Source organism: Chrysochloris asiatica, unplaced genomic scaffold (genome assembly GCF_000296735.1).
Source record: "Chrysochloris asiatica unplaced genomic scaffold, ChrAsi1.0 scaffold00031, whole genome shotgun sequence".
Classification (NCBI taxonomy): domain Eukaryota; kingdom Metazoa; phylum Chordata; class Mammalia; order Afrosoricida; family Chrysochloridae; genus Chrysochloris; species Chrysochloris asiatica.
In genome coordinates, this window is record NW_006408549.1 from 15125060 (window position 1) to 15146528 (window position 21469).

Sequence of the window (21469 nt, forward strand, 5' to 3'; positions counted from 1 at the left end):
TTGAAAGGAACTCAAAATATGACGGGAAGAGCTGCTTCCTCAAAGTAGAGTTGAGCTTTCAGGACATAACATTTGCTGATGGGGCATAGCTCAAAATAAGGAGAAACAGCTATAAATATCAGTACATGGAATGAATATATGAAGTATAAATCTAGGAAAATTGAAAGTTGTCAAAAATGAAATGGAATGCATAAACATCAATATCCTAGGCATTAGTGAGCTGCAGTGGATAGTGTTAGCTGTTTTGAATCTGACAATCGCATGGTTTACGATGCTAGGAATAACAAATCGAAGAGGAATAGTGTCATATTTATCACTGAAAGAACATTTTTACATCTACCTTGAAATATAATGCTGTGTGTGATAGGATAATATCTGTACACCTACAATGAACAATTAAAACAACTATTTTTCAAATTTTTGCACCAACTTTTAAAGCCAGTGCTGGTGAAATCAAAGATTGCTGCCAACTTGTTCAGTATGAAATTGATCAAATATACAATCAAGAGGTATTGATAATTACTGGTGATTGGAATGCAAAGGTTGGAAACAAAGAGGAATGATCAGTAGTTGGAAAATGTGACCTTGGAGATGGAAACAATGCTGGAGATCCCATGATAGAATTTTGCAACACCAATGACTTGTTTATTGCAAATACCATTTTTCAACAGCATGGCCTTCATTAGATGGAATATACAAAAATCAAATTGAGTACATTTATGAGACGACATGGTGGAAAAGTTCCATATCATCAGCCAAAACAAGGCCAGGAACAGACTGTAGAAGACTAAGAGTTGCTTATATGCAAGTTCAGACTGAAGCTGAAGGAAATTGAACAAGTCTACAAGAACCAAAATATGACATTGAACATATCACACATGAATTTAGAGATCATTTCAAGAAAAGATGTAATGTATTAGACACTAATGACCAAAAACCAGAAGAGTTATGGGAAGATATCAAGAACATCATATAGGTAGAAAGTTAAAAAAGGCAAGAAGGAAGAAAAAAGACCAAAACAGATGTCAGAAGAGACTCTGAAACTTACTCTCCAGTATAAAGATGCTAAAGCAAATGGGACAAATGAGGAGGTAAAAGAGCTGAACAAAAAATTTCAAAGGGCAACATGAGAAACCAAGATCAAGTACTTACTATAATGAAATGTGCAATGACTTGGAGTTAGAAAACCAAAAGGGAAGAACTTGCTCAGCATTTCTCAAGCTGATAGAACTGAAGAAAAAACTTCAAGCCTCGCCTTGTAGTATTAAAGGATTCTGTGGGCAAAATACTGATTGACTCAGAAAACACCAAAAAAAGATGGAAGGAAAACACAAAGTTACCATTAACAAAAAGAAATGGTTGATATTCAGTCATTTCAAGAAGTAGCATAAGATCAAGAGTCAATGGTAAGGCATCAATGAAGATAATGGGCTGAATTCAACCATGTTCCATGGACCCCCGTCAACGTGGAAATGAGAGAGAGAAGAGGAAGGGCTAGTTGGTCCGAAGTATGGTGAGACCTGAGGACTCCTGAGCCTATGGACAGAGGGCTAGGGCTGAAAGTGAAGCGTGCAGATGATATGAAGTGAGGGGAGATGCACAAGAACACCCAAACTTGTAGATAGTACCCATTTGACCCAGCTTCGATGGCTTGATGATCACAACTCGATTAGAAGATGATAAATTTTGGTAAAGGAAACAAGTGTCAATTGCTACAATTTGATGAACTTGACCCATACTTATGGATATAGTAGCTCAAAATACCGATTTAGAGGGGAGGAGTCTTCATCCTTTCCCTCTGTACACAGGGGTGATAGGGACGGGCAACTTACACATTGGCTACCTAAAATGGGGGTGCTATAAAGACACGAAGGGAATGGCTTACAAATTTTCAAGAGGGAGTTTGGTTTCAGAGTGTGCTGCATTACACCTGTTCAAAAGTCCTGAGAGCCTTGTGTAGCACTGTAGGATAAACACTGGACTGCTAACTGCAAGGTTACCTGTTCAAATCACCAGTTGCTCCTTGGAAACTCAATACAGGCTCATTATGAGTTGAAAACGACTCTGTAACATGTAACAACAGAGGTATTTATATGCAGTTTTTCACCAAAGGTGTCTCTTTCCTGTCCTAGGTATATATACGACCATGTTGATTTCTTTTTTCATATGCGTTTGCTGAAATGCAAAGTAAAATTTCAGTCATCTATCCCATGAATATTTTATTTAAATGAGGTTTATTGCATGCTGCCAAAAAGATAGTTGTGTACACCAAAATACAATCTTGCCATGACTTCAAATATTTCCTATGGCTTTAGGCCCTGGGGGTACAGTGGTAGAAAAGAGAGCCATGGTTGTTTACATATAGGAGCTTATTAACTAGCCAATAAAATACAAGTAAACAGATAAGTACAAATGTGTTTAAAGGAAATCAAGTAATAGGACAGAGAAGAGAAGCTTATTGTAAATAGAGAAGGCCTCTGTGAGGTAATATTTTACATATGACGTAAAAGAGCCAAGACTCAGAAAAAGGATTTGTCAGGCAGTACAACTGCAACAATACTTTAGCTAGATCCTGGTGTGGTGCTGTGGGATAATGCACTGGACTGCAAAATCAGTTTGAACCACAAGGTCAGCGATTCAAGCTCACCAGCCACTCCTTGGAAACCCTATACAGGGTTGTGATGAGTTGGAACTGACTCGATGGCACTTAACAACATCAACAGATAATACTCTATAACAGATATTGTTCTAAAACCTGTATTCAAAAATTCTTGGGAAAAAAATCCATTATCTTTTAATTGCAGTTTTACATGAACTTTTTGAAGCCCTCTAGTGTATTAAGAAGGAGCTCTGGTAGCGTAGTGGTTACAAATTGGGCTGCTAACCCAAGGTCGGCAGTTCGAAACTACCAGTTGTTCCATGGGAGAAAGCTGAGGCTTTCTGCTTCCATAAAGATTTACAGCCTTGGAAACCCTGTGCAGGGTCACTGTGAGTCAGAACCGACTCCATGGTACTTAACAACAACAAGCGTATTAAGACTTGTAATCCTCACACAGCCATTGTACTGATGAGGGACCTTTAACAGAAAGGAGTTTCAGTAGAACAGATAATGAGAAGAGAAGCCAAGATATGAACCCAGGCATTCAAGTTCCAGATTCCATGCTCTTCACCATTACTTTACACTGTCTTGCAGCATGTTTAAAGGCCCTGTGGTAAGAAGGCAACTAGAGTGCAACCAAGAAAGGTTGCTCAGAGATTGATGCCTGAATCATGAGTTGACATTTAGTCCTATAGGCTTTGTCCCTGGTCTATTTGTGTGTGTTTGGCGGGGGGTGGGGGGAGGTTGAAAGGTAGTTTTATAGTTTTAGAAAGGCTGTCACTTAAAATACAAACTATCCACCTGTAGATAAAATTCTCTTCATCCATAAAATTGTCAACCTGTTTTTGTTAAGTGCTATCACATCAATTCTGACCCATAACAACCCTATATAGGGTTTCCAAGGAGCAGCTGGTAAGCTTCAATCACCTACCTTGCAGTTCAGATGGCTTTGCAGTCTATGGCACACTAATCCACAGAACCACACCTGTTTAAGAGGCCAAAAAAGGTTGATACAGCTTAACAACATCTTAATAGTTATTTGTTGGTTTTAATATACTGTTACACTTAAACTGTTTTATTCTAATAGGCAGGGTCTTAGACCTATTCCTGAATCTGAAATTGGATTGGCAGTTGTTTTCATGACTACAGAGCATTACTGTGATCCTCAGGGACAGCCCAGTACAGGTAATTAAAACACTTAATTCTTTGGTAACTTTGTTATGTGAATTATTTAAATTATATTAAGCATATTACTCTTCCCGGGATTATCCATATTCCCTGTCTTTTGAAACGTATCTGTTATCCATTGATATATTATCTGTGGCTTCTATGTATCAGGCACTATGCTTAGTGTTGGAGATACAGTGCTAACCAAATTAACAAGGTCCTTATTGTGAGCTTGTATTCTAGAGGTCAGGATTCATACAATAAACAAACACACATGGTAATTTCTGGTAGGAGCAATTACGAAGAGAAAGATAAAATATTAGTGACTAGGGTGGTTGGAGAAGGTCTTACTGAGGGTGTGGCCCTTGAGTCTCATGTCCTGAATGACCAGAATAAGGAAACCATTTGAGGATCTGGGTGGTAGAATGAATAGATCACCATGGCTTTTGTGTGGAAAATAGGCTCCAATGTTGTTAGCTGCTCTCAGGTTGATTTTGATCAAGGTAACCCTATTTGTTACAGAACACAGCTGTTCCATAGGGTTTTCTTGGCTGTCATTTTTATGGAAGCTGATTACCAATCCTTTTCTTCTACTCTATAGCTGCACAGATTTCGGCTGCCAACCTTTAGGTCAGCAGTCACATGCAAGAGTCCAGTTGGAGGTAGGGATACCAGTGAGCCTAGTGTCTTGGACCACCCAGGGTGATAGTGGTAGAGTGCAGAAAAAGGAACAGATTCAGAATTTATTTTAGAGTTAGACCCAGCAGAACTTGGCTCTGGAGGAATCAGAATCAATTATTTAGTATAGTGATTGGCCTGGAGTAACGGGGAGATAGTGGGGACCACTTACTGAAATGCAGACTGCATATTATAATGATTTCAGAGTTGATGGCCATGAAAGCCAGTGTACTTAGAGGCAGTTACTATTACATTTTAGTCAGTTAGATTCCTGTAACTTTCTTGAACATAAACTGGTGCTGTCATCATAAAGATTTTTTAAAAATTTTCATCTTCCTCCTTTTTCACCTTCATCATTTTTATATTTATTCTCCATAGTAACTTTTCTCCTTTGCCTAGCTGTCAAAGCATTCAGTCTTTGTTCCCGTATGCATTTATTTGCCTCCTGGCTTCTTTCTCTAGTGATTTTGTTAGCACTTACTGTATTTTGTTAAGAGAGACAGATTAGAACAGGACCAGTGCATGTACACTCCAAGAGCTATCATTCACGTTGTCATCCTTTGAAAGGCACCCATGAACTGCACTGGCTGAGTGGCTATATACTCTGCAGCCCTGGTTAAATGTTAAATGTGTTAAACTAGCTTTGAAAGGACTGGTTCATCAGGGACTGGTTAAGTGCATAAAGCATTAGTAATAATTATTTGTAATATTGATTAAACTAGAGTCTCTTGAGTGTGGTGGGACTAGAGTAGATTCCTTACAGAAATCAACAAAGTTCAATCTGGAAAACATTTCTTTGTGATAATGACATCATCTGCATGTTATAGATCAGGGAACTGAGTTACAGAAAGGTTAGAATATTTGCCCAAGATCGCATTGCATGCAATTGATTCTAGCAGACTCTTAAGCCCAAGATATTATTATATGATTATACTGAAGTACAGATTGCTTATATATGTATAAAGTTGAGAACTATGTAGTGATGACTGGAAACAGATATAGAAGGAAAGGCATGTGTTAAAAAATGTGCATCCTAATGTTATGTGATTTGAATAAGCAAACTTATTCACCGAATATCAATCCTTTCCAACTGAATACACTAGTATGTTTGTATCTAGTTATAGAAAACATTCAAACATAGAAAAGTTCAGTGTTTATGAGGTTTCATAAGTAGCCAGATAACTTATTTTGGTGGGATTGTTATACAATAAATATTCTTCCGAAATCTATTACTAACGAAAGCTAAGAACCAACTCTGCAGCCTTAGAGAGATCACTACAGCATGGACACCAACAGGGGCAATATTGGAGAAACTGCTCTCCCACTACCCATTATAAATTTGCACGGTCTTAACAACAACAAGATAGCATCAGTGATGATAATGGTAGCAACTAACACTTGCATAGTGTGTACTATGTAGCAAGCTTCGAAGTGCTGTGGGTGGTATAAGCTGTTTGCATTTGGCTACTAACCCAAAGGTTGGTGGTTCAAACACAGCATGAAGGCAGGGGTTAAACATGGATTAGAGTGCCAAAGTTAAAACAGAGGTAAATACTGTTATGTACATAATCCTGAAATAACAAATACATAGACAGAGACCCAGGCTGAACAGGTATGGAGGGAGAGTGGGAGTATGTCCAGAAATACATAAAGGTTTGACAGAGGATGTTTGTACATGAGTATTTGCCATTGCTGCAAACATATCCATGAATGTGGTGGAGTATATAGGGGCAATATGAAAACTTCTTAGACATTACCAAACACCTTTAGGGAATAATTTACTGGACCTGGGGGCTCAGGACCATAGTCTCTAGGACACCATTGTCAATTAGCATAGCACAGTCCACAAAGACAATGTTCTACATCCTATATTGGTGGGTAGTGACTGGGATGTTAAAAATTCATGAACAACCATCTAAGGGATAACTATTGGTCTCTCCTTGTTCAGAGGAAAGAAGAGTGAACATTGAAGATGTTTGGAGACAATTAGTAGTTCAGTAGACTAATGGAACATGTGACCATTAGTCTTGACGACACTGAGACCTAAAGAACTAGATGGTGCCTGGCTGCCACTTCCAACTGCTCTCAGAGATCATGTTGGAAGGTCCTGGAGAAAGTGGGACAAAATATGGAACAAAACTCAAAATCATAAAAAAAAACCAAAAAAAAAAAACCCAGGCCTACTGGTTGGCTAAGACTGGTGGAATCCTGAGACTATGGCCTTTGTTCACCCTTCAGGTCACTCTTCAGGTCACCCCCTGGCTCAGTTTTCATCCAAGCAATAGATCAGTATATAAGGGGGACAACAACACTAATGAGGTATGCACACCCTAGAATGGGTCAGCCGTTTTCAAGAGAAGAAGAAAAACATTTACCTAAGGACAAAATTCAGAAGGGTTGAGAAAGAAGGGGGAATGGAAACAAAACACAAGGAGGAATAGAATAAGTGATGTTTCATTGAGAGGATTGCATTCGAGATGGAAAAAGTGTATCATTTGAACATAAAACTGATGATTTGCTTTGTAAACCTTCAATCAATTCGCAATAAAAGGTTATTAAAAAAAAAAATCAATGTTTAAAAGCAAACCCACACAGCAGCTCTGAGGAAGAAAATCCTGGTGAACTGTTTTGTTTCAGTAGAGATGGCAGCCAAAAAAATCTGTAGCAAATGAAGTTGCCATTTGTCGGGGGCCAACTTATTGGCAGCTAACACAGATGAACACACGCACCATCCATATATTAATTCATTTTGCCCTCAAAGCCATCCTGCAAGGAAGGTACTATAATCACCTCCATATTATAGATAAAGAATGTAAAGCAGAGAGAAGTTAAATAACTCTACTAGGGATTTTGGTATGGATGTATGTGTTCATAGAGTCTAGCACAGAGAGGTGTGGGAGCAGCAATGAGGGATACTTAATTCAGTGGCAGAGGTTCAAGTATCAGAAGACTGACAGTAGAACTAAGATGATACTTGAATTAAGTAAAATGATGAGGTAATCAGTATGGTTTTCTGGATTAGCCTAAATTGTATATCTAAAACTTTTAAGTGTCTTCATTTAAATGGCATATTCCTTCTAAATATAAAATTCACATTGATTCTTATTCGCATAGATGATAATATAAAGATAACATGCATGGGGAAAAATTCTGTTTAGTCTGCTGAAAGCATAATTTTATTTTTATTTACATTAGTATTTTTATCACAAAAGAGTCAAGGTTACTTTAAAATTATTTGGTTTAAATAGGACTGTCATAGATGACAAGAAACAGTTCACTAAGGCTATTTCATTAAGCATTTGTTGACTCCACTAACCAGAGACAAGCATATATGATCTTACCCCATCAATATCCTCAACATGATGCAGTCTAGACATTTTAAGTGACCATATGTCCATCATGTATTAGCAGTTTGATTCTTTTCCGTTGTGTGGTTTATAGGATTAAAGCCAACAACTCCTGGACCAAGCCTTTCCCAAGGCTTGTCATTGAATGGAAAACTAATGCCGAGGGTCCCTGTGAATACTACCACATGTGTTGCTGACACAGAATCAGAACAAGCCGATACCTGGTAAAATATCTTTGATAATAAACTTATTGTTAGTAGTTTATCAATAAATTAATAGGATATGCAGGAAATAAAGGCAGTGTCTTTATTAGCACCTCTCTTGGGAAACACAGCATAAAAGAGTAGGATGTCAGGGAAAATAATGTCTTAGAACAGAGGTCGACAAATTATATCTGTAATGGGCCAGAGAGTAAATTTTTTCAGCCTTCCAGGCTGTTGGTCTCTGTTGCACCTACTCAGCTCTGCCATCGTAGCATAAAAACAGCTGTTGTTGTTGTTGTTGTTAAGTGCCATCGAGTCGGTTCCGACCCATAGCGACCCTGTACAGGGTTTCCGAGGGTGTAAATCTTTACGGGAGTAGAAAGCCTCATCTTTCTCCCGCGGAGCAGCTGGTAGTTTCAAACCGCTGACCTTAAGGTTCACAGCCCGATTCATAACCACTACGCTACCAGAGCTCCAATATGCGACTGTATCCTAATAAAACTTTATTTACAAATACAGGTCATTCATTGACTGGATTTGACCTGCAGGCCATGGTTTGCCAACCCCTATCTCAGGATACAATGGGTGTTTTTTATTTATTCATTTTTTTATAATTAGTATTCCATACAAATGCCATTAAAAACTTTAAAATGTTACTACTATGTGACTGGTGAAATGTATCTGAAATAAATTTGTGTTATATGATGTTGACTTTTTTTGAATATTATAATTTTGGAGCTACTTTATCTGTGTCTACCTGGACATCTAAGTAAATGGTATTTGATTGTAAAGGTAGATTTTCAATGGGTCTCTATCTGAAAGACGGAATTCTTTAGGAGGAAAACAGTGGTAGCTCTTTCATATTCTCTGGTATCTTTCACTTGAGACCATTATATTTTAAATATTATATAATGAGGGGATTCGTATTGAAGGATACCAGTGATATTGCTATATTAGACCATATTTATCTTAATTTTTAGTTTACATACATTGTATATTGAGATTTAACTTTTAAAAGAGAAACTTTTCAAAGTCACTTGAACAACACTTTTACTCCTAGTTTTTTTTGTGTGTGTGAAATAAGAATCAAAGGTAATATCTTTTCAACCATGGGTTGTTGAACTATGTATTTTGTGTTTGAAATATTTATGGTAGTCTAACATTTTATTCTAAGGAGTCTTGGTGACATAGTGGATTACACATTGGGCTGATAAAGGCATGGTCAGCAGTTCGAATCCACCAGCCCCTCCTCAGAAAAAAAGATAAGGCTTTCTGCTCCTGCAAAGATTTACAGCCTCAGAAATCCTATCCTGGGTTGCTATGAGTCAGAACCAACTTGGCGGTAGACAGCCACCACTGCCATAGTCGTATTCTGTTTTAGAGACTGCCATCTGGATGGGGTAGAACCATCTAAAATATGCAAAGTGAGCTTAAATACTCCATTATATATGGTACTAGAAGGATAGGAGATTGTTGTTTTTCTGATTCTCTTTCATTTTTTTCCTATGGATTTTTATATTTTTTTTAGCTACAATGCTTTAAATTTCAACAGAACAAAACTTACCTAGGATTATTACCAAGTTTAATTGGACAAAATTGGTGATAATGGTGTCATAATAGGATGTTGTTGTTGTTGTTGTTAAGTACCATCCAGTCTATTCCAACCCATGGCGACCCTGTATAGGGTTTCTGAGGAGTAGCTGGTGAGCTTGAACCACTGACCTTATAGTTCAAATGGCTTTGCAGTCTGGCGCATTAACCCACAGCACCACACCAGGACTCCCACAATAGGATACTAAGCTGTTATTCTACGTGTGTGGTGAGAGCATGCCTGGGAATATGTGCAGTAGGGTATATGAAGAGCAAAGTGCCATCCTTCAGGGAGCTTGGAGGACAAAGCAGCAACCTTTTTTGCAATGGTGAAATATATTCAGTGAATTATTATCTAAAGGTAAATATCTTGTAAAGCCCTGGGTCATTGGAACTGTTTAAAGCAGTTTGTTTCTAGATGAAAACTGCTGTTAACTTTGATTGTTTACCTGACATTTTTTTCTTTTGCTACAGTATGGATTTCAGTGAAAGGCCAAAAGAAATCCAAATCTCCAGAAGGGAACAAAAATTCAGAATGCTTTCACAGGAAACATCTACTATAAAGGAACCTCCCAAAACAAGTTGTAGTGATAATAACCTAGTCTTACATTCTCTGCTTAGTACGAAACTACCAAACTATCAGCTTTCACCAACTAAATTTCCAGGTGTAAATAAACATAAAGATCGGGCTTCTCAGCACCAGCAGACAAACTCCATCAAAAACTACTTTCAGCCATCAGCCCAAAAGAGGTAAACGTTCAATAATTCTACTCCTGTATCTAAAAACTGTTAGTGTATTATTGTGGAATGATAGTGCCTTTCGTGTGTGTGCAGACTGGGGAAACCTGTGGCCTTTTGATTTCATTCCCTCTTAATCAATATCCTAATTGCTTCCTGTCTACAGTCACGGGAGTCCTGGTGTGGTGCTGTAGAATAAGCACTGGACTGTTAACCGCAAGATTGGTGGTTCAAACCCACCAGCCTTCCTTGGGAACCCTGTACAAGGTTGTTATGAGTTAGAACTGACTCAGCAGCACTTAGCAACAACAACTACAGTCATAACATCAATTCTCCTTCCTCTTCCTTTCTCTACATCTTGGCTTGTCTGTTGTTTCATATGCTGTGCTTCTCTTCTGTTTCTCCTTTTATTGAAGAAGCACTTTGCCACACCTGAGTTCTGAAATGGCTTAGACAAGCCTTTCCCCTTGATCTTCTCACTCACATCCTCTAGGATCATGTTCCATCAATTACTTTTTCCGTTTCTGTCATTTTTATTATCTTTTTGATCCTTTTCTTCTGTCTTCAAATGCTCTGTCTCACCTTTATTTTGTAAAATGTTTCCTTGACCTGGTTTCTTCTTTAGTTACTGCTTTCTTACTTTCTTTACTACAGTTCCTGTTAAACTTCTCACAAAAGAGGCTGTGGTTATGTTTCCATTTCTGTATGAAGTATATCTTAACCAGATGATTTCTTCTTGAGTGACATCACTGAAATTAAAATTTCTGATCCTCCTGACCTTTTGGTAACATTTAGCTCCTGGCCTTTCTCCCCCTTGTAGTCTCCTTTCTTGGTTTTTGTGGTGGTAGTGTCTGGTACTGCTTCCTCTGTCTCTCTTACGCTCCTCTTGGTCCCCTTTGAGGACTCCTCTTCCTGTGCTGCTCTTTATACCTTACGTCCTCTTCCTTGAAGCTTTCATGACTGTATTACAAATTAGCAATGTGTGTAACCGTAGCTTCTCCTTTAAGCTTTACTTCTACTTTTCCTAGGAATTCCCTGCTATTTTCCCAAATAATATGCCTAAAACTTTTTCTGCCCTCTTATTAAATGCTTTGGGGTTTTGTTTGTTTGCTAGTGGTTCACCTTATAATCTTTCTCCTCTGTTTCCCCAAACTAATGGTGTTGATTCTTACTTTCCGTGTCATGTCAGTTCCACCTATGTCTTTTTCCTCGTTCAAACTCTGATCTAGGTGATCACAAAACCTCTTTATTGGTCTAAATCAGTCCATCTTGTACCCTGACATTAGATTGTTGTCAGGTGTCAGGGAGTCTGTTGTGACTTACACTAATGCTGTGCTTGAATACAACTGCTCTGTATGTTTTTGTTTGGTTTTTTTGTTTTATTTTGTTGTTGTTGTTTTGAGTCATGGTATGGCACTGTAGGATAAACACTGGTCTGCTAACTGAAAGGTCAGTGGTTCAAATCCACCAACCTCTCCTCAGAAACCCTATACAGGGTCACTGTGATTTGAAACCGACATGAGGGCTATAATATTTCTGGGAACAGATTGCCTGGTCTTTGTTCTGCTGAGCTGCTGGGTAAATTCAAACTGCCAGCCTTTTGGTAGCAGCTAAGCACTTACTATTAAAATATCACCATGAATCTAGTAATTCTGAGAACGGAGGCTTTGTGTCCTCTTAGTACTTAATACAGTTTGTGAAAATGAGCATTTTACAGAAAAACTCTTGGTCATATTTAGTTAGGTGCTGCCGAGTTGGTTCTGACTCATAGTGATCCTCTGCACAACAGAAGGAAACACTGTTCAGTCCTGAGACATCCTCACAGTTGTTATTATGTCTGACCCAGTTGTTATTGTCACTGTGTCAGTGCATCCAGTTTGGATCTTCCTCTTTTTGCTGACACTCCACTTTTCCAAGCATGATGTCCTTTGTGGACTGATCCCTTCTGATAATATGTCCAAGGTACAAGAGACAAAGTCTCACCATCCTTGTTTATAAGGAGCTTTCTGACTGCATTTCTCCCAAGAAATATTTGTTTGTTCTTCTGATAGTCCATATTACTCTCAATATTCTTCTTCCACACCATAATTCCAAAGTACCAATTCTTCTATGGTCTTCCTTTTTCATCATCCAAATTTCTTATGCATGTCAGCCAACTGGAAATACTGTGGCTTAATCAGATATTCATGGTATGTGCAGTATATAATCTCTATCGTATTCTGGATCTAGCCACTGATTGGTTATCCTGAATCCAGCTCTCATTAACCCATCAGGTTCTGTTCCCAGGGGAAGTGTTCCTTGCCTACCAGTTCCTTACATTATAAGGTAGCTGGTGTGTGATAGCAGCAGGTCTTTTGTTTTTTATATTTTCTTCCATTTCTTCCACATTGGTTTGTCAACTAATGCTGCTTCAGCAGAGGAAACAGGGATCTCCATATTGCTCCAGGTACAGGTCTCATCAGTCCTATCATAACAGTAGAATGTAGTTGAATGGTGTACTTTTAAATTGTGTATTTGCTGGTTTGCAGTGATATTGTTTATTAATCAAATCAAGAGGACATGTGAATTATATGAGAGGCAGGAAAAAGGGACAACTATTGCTAAACTGAAAAATTACATAGTTGGGTTCATTTTCTGTTTTTGTCTTCTTCTCTCCTTTTTCAAATTATAAGGGAAAGGGATGAAGAAAATCAAGAAATGTCTTCATCCAAATCAGCAAGAATAGAAATGTCTTGTTCTCTTTTGGAACAAACACAACCAACTACCTTCTCAATATGGAAAAATAAGGAACAGCATCCATCTCAGAGTGAGCCTGTGGACGGAAAATCAGATGATCTATTTACAGATACAGATGTAAAATCGAATGTGAAAAATCCCACCAATAAATCTCCTCATGCAGAAAAAATAATATCAAAAAAAAGAAAACAAATTGATGATTTGGCCATAGAAGATGAAGTATTAGAACAATTACTCAAGGACACAAAACCAGAGCTGGAAAGTGAAAGGAGAGTTAAAAAACAAGAGGATGATGTCAACAGTAGAAAAAAACCAAGGTTGACTGTAGAATCAAATGGCATTTTTAATGATGAAACAATACCAGAAAGTAACCACATATCTGTAAGTGACAATTTTAATGAGAATTCTTGCAAATAAAAAACCTAGAATGTTAGTTTAGATTTTATATTGACGGTATGATCATTTGTTATGAATTCTTGAAAAAATGAGTATCTTCAAAAACCATTATCAAGTATAAGAATTTGTTGTTCAATGAGGTAAAATACAGTGATACTTCAACAGCATAAAAGAAATGAAATAAACTTTATATATGATTGTTCTCATTCAGCTAGTTTAGGCTGAAGTATTATATCAGAATCTGACACTGATGTTGGTTCCAACTCATAGCAATCCTGTACCGGATTTCTGAGGAGCGGCTGGTGGGTTTGAACTGCCACCTTGCGATTCAAACTGACCTTGTGATCCAGTGCATTATCCTGCAGCACCACAACTGGTACTAAAAATCCCAATTTTCATAACACAGTCTCCCAGAACTCGTGTCACTCAAGCATTTGGTTTCCCAGACTGGGAAAGATGAGATTTGAGCATCATATACCAGTGACATGGGAGCTATTAAACAGTCTTTCATGGACCAAAAAGGACCATTCACTTAATGTCCAAGCTTTGTTTATGTGCTTATAATCACATAAGCAAATATAATTATTTTATTCTGTGATTCTATAGCATAAGTTACTTTATCATTTTATTATTGCAGCATTCATGATATTCTAAATAAAAATTGCAATACAAAATAAATAGATTATACTAGACTCTTAGCAACTTTGTGATACACTGTTCGGTATAATAAAGTTTAAATCATTGTATTCCAGCTTTGTGTTTTTAGAAAGAAAACTAGTTACAAAAATATGTTTACTTTAAATGTTGGTTATATCTTTGTAACTCTTTCTTTTGAGGTAACTGTTGATTAAATGTAATTGTAAGAAATTATATGGAGAGGTCCCATATACCATACACCTGTCACCCAATTTTCCCCAGTTGTAACTTCTTATGGAACTACAGTACCATATCACAACCAGGAAGTGGACATTGGTAGAATCTAGTTAACTTATTCACATGATACAAGGTTATTTTTATCATTTTAAGAATTTTTTTGTATGGCGTTCCTGGTGGATACTTACAGATTAAAGGAATTGCACTTAGTTTTTCTAACTACAAAAGATGTTACCAAAAAAAATTACATATCTTTTTATTTACAATTCTTTTTTGTAAATTTAAGAAAGCAAAAATGTGATACTTCTAGTCTGTGCTGAATTTCTTTGTTGTAGAAAGACAGTCTTTAAAATGTGTTCATGATAGACTCATTTTTCTATTTTTTTGAGTCTAATTATAAAGCATGTCTATAAGATTCACTGTTAGGCTGCAACATTTTTAAAAAACCATTGGAAAAGTATTGGCTGGATACTTCTATTAGTTTATCGTGTGTGGTAAATTACAACTGTGCCTGAGTCTTATTTTCAGTTTTTCAAACTGTCTGTAGCTTGTTATGTTCTTTTTTAAACCATATTATTCAAACCTGTAATCACCTGAATTCAATCTGGAAAAATTTTTTTGCTTATAGTATTATGACAATTTTTAGCATAGTGGTTACGAATCGGGCTGCCTACCTCAGAGTCAGCAGTTCGAAACTACCAGCTGTTCCACAGGAGAAAGATGAGGCTTTCTGCTCCTGTAAAGATTTAGCACCTCGAAACCCTGTACAGGGTTGCTATGAGTCAGAACCGACTCCACGGCACATAACAATAACAACAAATTCTTCAAATATGTTGCTTATAGAACTTAGATTGTTTATAGAACAGTTTGTTGATATTACTCATCCTGAAATGTGTCTTTCTACATACATTTTAATTCTCACTGCTGTCAATTTATTTAAGGAAAGATGTTTGAAAGTGGAATCACTAGGTCAAAGATGATAAGTATGTCAGGTATTCTGAAAGGTATCATTTTATACTTTAAAGAACAAATATTTTTCATTTCTTTAGCAAGAGAATGAAATCAGGAAGAAGTGTGAGACCAAGGAAGAGTCCGTGTTGTCAACTAAAGAGGAAATGTCTGTAAGGAAGTTGTTATTTTATTATGTAATTTTTATAAAGATTTGATTATGATCTCATCAATTTCTATCTGTGGATGTTGTTGTTAGTGCCATCAAGTCAGTTCCGACTCACGACAGTCATATATAGGGTTTCCAAGGAGCTGCTGGTGGCTGTGAACTGCTCACCTTTTGGTTAGCAGTCCAGTGCTGATCCTACAGTGCCACAGATTTACATTCTAATTAGCTGTTTCTTTTTCTATGATTTTGTTCTATTTTACGATTGTATCTCCTCGGGAAATAGATATTATAACATGATGTAGTAAAAAGGGTCTGGAGAGAAGTCTGGTATAAGTCCTTGCTCTGCTAGTCTATAGATACATGGCTTTGAACCAATCATCTTCACATTTATGAACATCAGGTCATCTCTTTACGAAGTGAGGTTGGTATTTTCCCACCAGAGTTTTGCTGTCACATAGAGTAGTAGATATGAAATCTGTATAAACAATGCACAAGCACTAGACTCTTGTATTGTTAGATTGTAGTTACATCCTTTCACTATTAGATCAACCTTTTCTTTTGACTTTTGCTTTCTTTTCTCTTCTCCGTGACTTCATTTATCTTAGACTTGTTAGCAACTTCCATGTGTATTAGATGGTTTCGTGGTGAAAACAACTAAGATGATTAGCATGGAGTAGTTTAGATGGTTAATAGGAAATGGCATAAAGCTAAGGATCTCATTTAGTAATTGAATGATAACAGAAAGTAATCTTTAGGCTGATTTAATATAAATCAAATAAATCTTCTGAAATAAGAAAGTTGCTTGTCAGTTGAAGAGATAGTTTGTCCAAAGTTAATGATTGATTGGTTTTTTGAAGTAATACAATATTGAAAATCCAGTAAAACTTAGTTATGAAATCTTTCAGAACAAAATGGTCAATGGTTTTGGTGTACATTTTTAATGAGAAGCAGACAATGCTAAGATTTTTTGTATCAAATATATTCAAAAACGTAAATTGATATTAAGATATTCTATTAAACTAAAAATACTGTATGATTTTCAGCCTTCTATTATAGATGAGTCCTGGTGTGGTGCTGTGGGTTAATGCGCCAGGCTACAAAGCCATTTGAACTGCAAGGTTGGCAGTTCAAGGTCACCAGCTGCTCCTCAGAAACCCTATACAGGGTTGCTATGGGTCGGAATCAACTCGATGGCACTTCACAACAACAACAAAAACAATTATAGATGAGTTTGTTTTTAAAAATTCCTAAATTAGAGGACATTTGAATAAATAATTTTCTGGTTTAGAAAAAAATGATTTGCTTCCGAATAGGAAGTTTAGAGAGCAGAAATAAAGCATTTAAAAAAACAAACAAACAAACAAAACTGTTGTTAGGTGGTTGAAATTTTTTCCCTAGATCTCTAAATCACAAGTAATTTTCCTTGTATATTTTTTCTTTCTTGTTTCTTCATCTTCACCCCCATTTAAGAACAATGATGAACTTCAGGTTGATGGTGAGATGCTTCCAAGGAAGGTGATACAGACTGAATTTCGGTCACTGGTGGTTAGTAACTCCACCTCCAGAAATCCACCCACTATAAGTAATGATTATGCTCCACTAAAGAATTTCAAGAAATTCAAAAAGGTAGGTAGTTCTTTACATCAGAAAAGGGCAATGTTTTGAAATGTTTTTAAAGAAATAACGATTAGTGCAAAGTCGTAATAAAAGCAGTTTATACCAATCACTGATAATATTATTCTGCTTAAAAATTACTCTAGAAAAGACATGATGTAATTGTTAATGAATACATTAAACACCTAGAATAAATAAACTTCATTGGGACTGATTTCTTTAAAAGATGGCATTTACCTGGTTTTCCCCACCTTAAGCACCAGGCTTCTTAGCTGTGTAAAGATAAAGTCTAGCAGTTTATTGATAACAATCTGGGAGGGTTCTGTAATTCAGGCCTTTATAAAGATAGTAGATTGGTTAAAGACACCTGAGCACATTAAATAATGAAAAATTATAGGCATTTTACTATCCATGTATCCATGTATTGTTGTTAAGTGTCATCAAGTCGGTTCCTACTCATAGCAACCTGTATGGGTTTTCCAGGGCTTTTTTAATCTTGGCGGGAACAGAAAGCCTCATCTTTTTTTCCTTGGAGCAGCTAATGGGCTTTGAACTGTGGACCTTGTGGTTCACAGTCCAGTGCTTATCATACAGAGCCTCCACGTCCCATTCATGTGTAAATATAATGAAATAAAAATATATCTAATAAAGTATTGCCATCAAACCAGAGTTCCTCCTCACTAAGAAAATGAGAATTTTATCACTATGTTACCATTGTGATTAAATAAATCATCCTGATCTCATCGCACTGTGGTTTTGCTCATCCTTTTGTAATCTTTTCTGAGGTACTTGCTTCTTGCTCTAAAGCTACTACTATTAAGTGCTCTTCTGTACTTATACATTGATCAGCGTATATTGTTGTTAAGTGCATTCAAGTCAGTTCCAACTCATAACAACCCTGTGTAGGGTTTTTGAAGATCGACTGGTGGTTTTGAACTGCTGACCTTTCAGTTAGCAGTCCAGTGCTTATCCTACAACCCTAAACCACTACAACTTCTCTCCTGTGCTTATACATTGATCCGAGTATAGTAATTATTATTTTTAAAGTGATTTCTGTTAGAGACTGCTTTTATTCTGTGTGGTGTGTATGAATCCTGCTGTGATTATGACGTATTGACGTTTTCTTGCTCTAATGTAAGCATTTACTGTCCGTTAATATTTTCAAGGTTAAATTCATTTTCCGGTTCCCGTGACAGTGTCTACTGGTGTGGTGCTGTAGGATCAGCATTGGGCTGTGAACCACAAGGTTGGCAGCTCCTCGGAAACCCTATACAGGGTTCCAGAGTTAGAGTCCACTTGACAGCACTTATGACCGAAAACAACAATGATACAGTCTAAAGGATTCGAACTTGACAGGAAGAATCTCTCCTATTTAGAGTAGAAGATGAAAATACCTCTCACTTGATACATTTTTATTTACTCACCCCATGAGCCTCAAAGGGACATTCTTTTTCTTTTCTTTCTTTATAATTTTTTTTTATTTTGAATTAAGTGAAGATTTACAGAACTTATCATCAGTCCCACATTCAACAAATCACACTTTGTTTCATTACAGTGATTGCAATCCCTTCCATGTACCATCAATTAACAGTATTTACCTCTGTTCACGTTAACTCTTGCACTCCTCTCTGTGTCTACTACCTTCATAACCCTCCCTCGTGTATATTGCCTGCCCTGTCACCCAAGTTAACATATGTCTGATGTCTTCTACCCAGTGTCTAATTTTCCCTTCCCTCCCACCCCCAGTAGCCATTATAAAATGTGTATTTTAGCAAGAAAATCTTTTCGTAACATTTTACAACAGTTCTGTCATGCAGTTTCTGCCTTTTTGTGATTGACTAATTTCACGCGGCATGTCTTTCAAGTTCATCATCTTATGAGCTGTTTCATAGATTCATCATTATTCTTCAGTATTCCATAGTGTTCCACTGTATGTATGTACCAAAAGTTTGTATCCAGTCTGCTACTCTCTGTCTTTTGACTAGTGCGTTTAATCCATTTGCATTGGGTGTAATTATCAATAGGCATGAATTGATTGCTGTCGTTTTGCTGTGTTTTTGTGTATGTGTGTATGTGTGTGATATTACTAGTTCTTTGTTCCACCTATGTTTTTGCTCTGAGTTCATTTTATTTGTGGGTTTCATTATCATTTTCCCTATTACTGTTGTTTTAATGTTCACAAAATTTTTCTGATTCTCTTTTTTATTTTGATGTAAAGGTATATTCATTTTCTTTGAGATTATCCTGTAATCTATTAATTTTTTCCCTGTTGAAAACAATCTATTTTATCTCTAAATTTACTTTGCTCTAATCATTTAGAAATTCTGTATCAATGCTCTTCCATCTTCTTGCTTTGCAGTTGACACCATTATAAATTGTTATCTCTGATTCCCTATTTTCAGTCTTGTTAGGTTTATTTTGCTTCCCAATGAGATGGATTGGCACAGTGGGAGCAGCATTGTGCTCAAGCATAATAACAAATGAAAGGATGGCACACAACTGGGCAGTGTTTTGTTCTATTGTGCATAGGGTCACTATGAGTCAGAACTGACTCACCTGCACATCATCAACAATATATGGATTGAATTCTGAGTGGTATTGTCATGCATGTTAATCTCAGGTTGTTGTCTTCTGTTGTTGGTTCTAACTAAAGAACACCCGTTAGTATATAAAGTTGGTCTGGTTATTACAAATTCCTTGAATTTCAGTTTATCTGCAAATGTCCTAATTTTGCTGTCATATTTGAGAGCCTGCTTTTCTAAGTATATGGTTCTTGGTTGACAGTTTTTTTTCTTTCAAGTTTTGTATATGCCATCCCATTGCCTTCTTGCCTGCCTGGTTTCTGCTGAGAAATCAGACCGTAGTTCTATTGGTTTTCCACTTTCCTGAGCTGCTCTCAAGCTTCTTTCCTTGCCTTTGGTTTTGGAAAGTTTGATGATATGTCTTGGTGATTTTCTTTTAGCGTCTGTTCTGTTTGGGCTTCGTTGAGCTTTTTGAATGGTTATTTTCTCATCTTTCATGATGTTAGGGAAGTTTTCTTTCAGCAACTCTTTGACGATTTTCTCCATGCTTTTTATTATCACTTCCTGGTCTGAAATTCTGCTCACCCATAAATTATTCTTCTCCATGGTGTCCCACATAAATCTCAGGCTTTTTTCCGTTTTTCATATTGTTCTTCTAGCTTCTAGTATTGAGAGAGTTATTTTCAGGGTCACTGCTTTATGCTTCCATTGGCTCAAGTATATGCCAACAGGGGAATTTTTACTGCTGAAGAATTCAGAATTCAAAAACATACTCTTTTTTGTTTGGGGTGGGTGGGTAGGAAATGCAGTGGCTCTATAGGAGTTGGAACTAAATTGATGGCATACAACAAGAACAACTTTTTTTTTTAACTTGGCCAAATTACCCAAGGAGAACAGATGATAGTCTTTGTTGGCATAGGTTGTGATTGATAAGTGACGATCAACTTGGTCCTGAAAATATTGGCCTTATATAGGGTTTCCAAGTAGCTGTTGGTAGATTTCAACTACCAACTTTTGTGGTTAACAGTCCAGTGTTTATCCTGTAGTGCCACACCACGATCCTGTTGGCATGTTTTGTTGTTAAGTGCTGTCGAGTTGGTTCCGACCTATAGTGACCCTGTATAGGGTTTCCGAGGAGCAGCTGGTGAGCTTGAACCACTGACCTTGCAGTTCAAATGACTTTGCAGTCTGGCACATTAACCTACAGCCCCATACCAGGACTCCCCTGTTGACACAGGAGTGGAGTATTAATACTATTAAGAAATATAAACATCTGGAAAATATTTTAGAAACACTTTAAAAACCTTCAAAAATATTAATATATTTTGGCCAAGGAATTTATTTTGAGTTTATTAAAGAAATTCAAACAAAAAGTGGTATTTTGTTTTTACTAAGTACCGTGGATTTGGTTCTGACTCAGAATGACCCTGCACAGGGTTTCCAAGTCTGTAAATCTTTACGGGACCAGAGCGCCTCATCTTTTTCCTGTGGAACTGCTGGTAGTTTCAAACTGCTGACCTTGAGGTTGGCAGCCTGACTCATAACCACTACGCTATAAGAGCTCCTGAAAAGTTATATAGAAAACTGGTTGACAGATTGTCTATTTAGTGAAGACATTTGATCAAGTTGTTCTTTAAATCTCCAAACATGACTATTTGTAATCTTAACATATTGCTTAATGTTGTTATTGTTGTTAGGTGCCATAGAGTCGGTACCAACTCAGCAACCCTATGTACAGCAGAATGAAACACTGCCCGATCCTGGGCCAACCTCACTACTATTGCCATGCTTCAGTCCATCGATTCTGCCACTTAGCCAATCCATCTCATTGGGGGTCTTCCTCTTTTTCTCTGACCCTCCACCCTACCAAACATGATATCCTTCTCCAG

General features: G+C 37.1%; 1 protein-coding gene across 1 annotated transcript in view; it reads left to right on the forward strand.

Moving 5' to 3' along the window:
- Positions 1-21469, forward strand: part of NBN (nibrin) — a 46849-nt gene that overhangs the window by 13867 nt on the left and 11513 nt on the right. The window contains exons 7-12 of the mRNA XM_006859259.1: positions 3691-3784; positions 7886-8015; positions 10062-10334; positions 12995-13439; positions 15377-15448; positions 16915-17070. Coding sequence (XP_006859321.1) covers positions 3691-3784; positions 7886-8015; positions 10062-10334; positions 12995-13439; positions 15377-15448; positions 16915-17070 — 1170 coding nt within the window. The remainder of the gene's footprint in view (positions 1-3690; positions 3785-7885; positions 8016-10061; positions 10335-12994; positions 13440-15376; positions 15449-16914; positions 17071-21469) is intronic.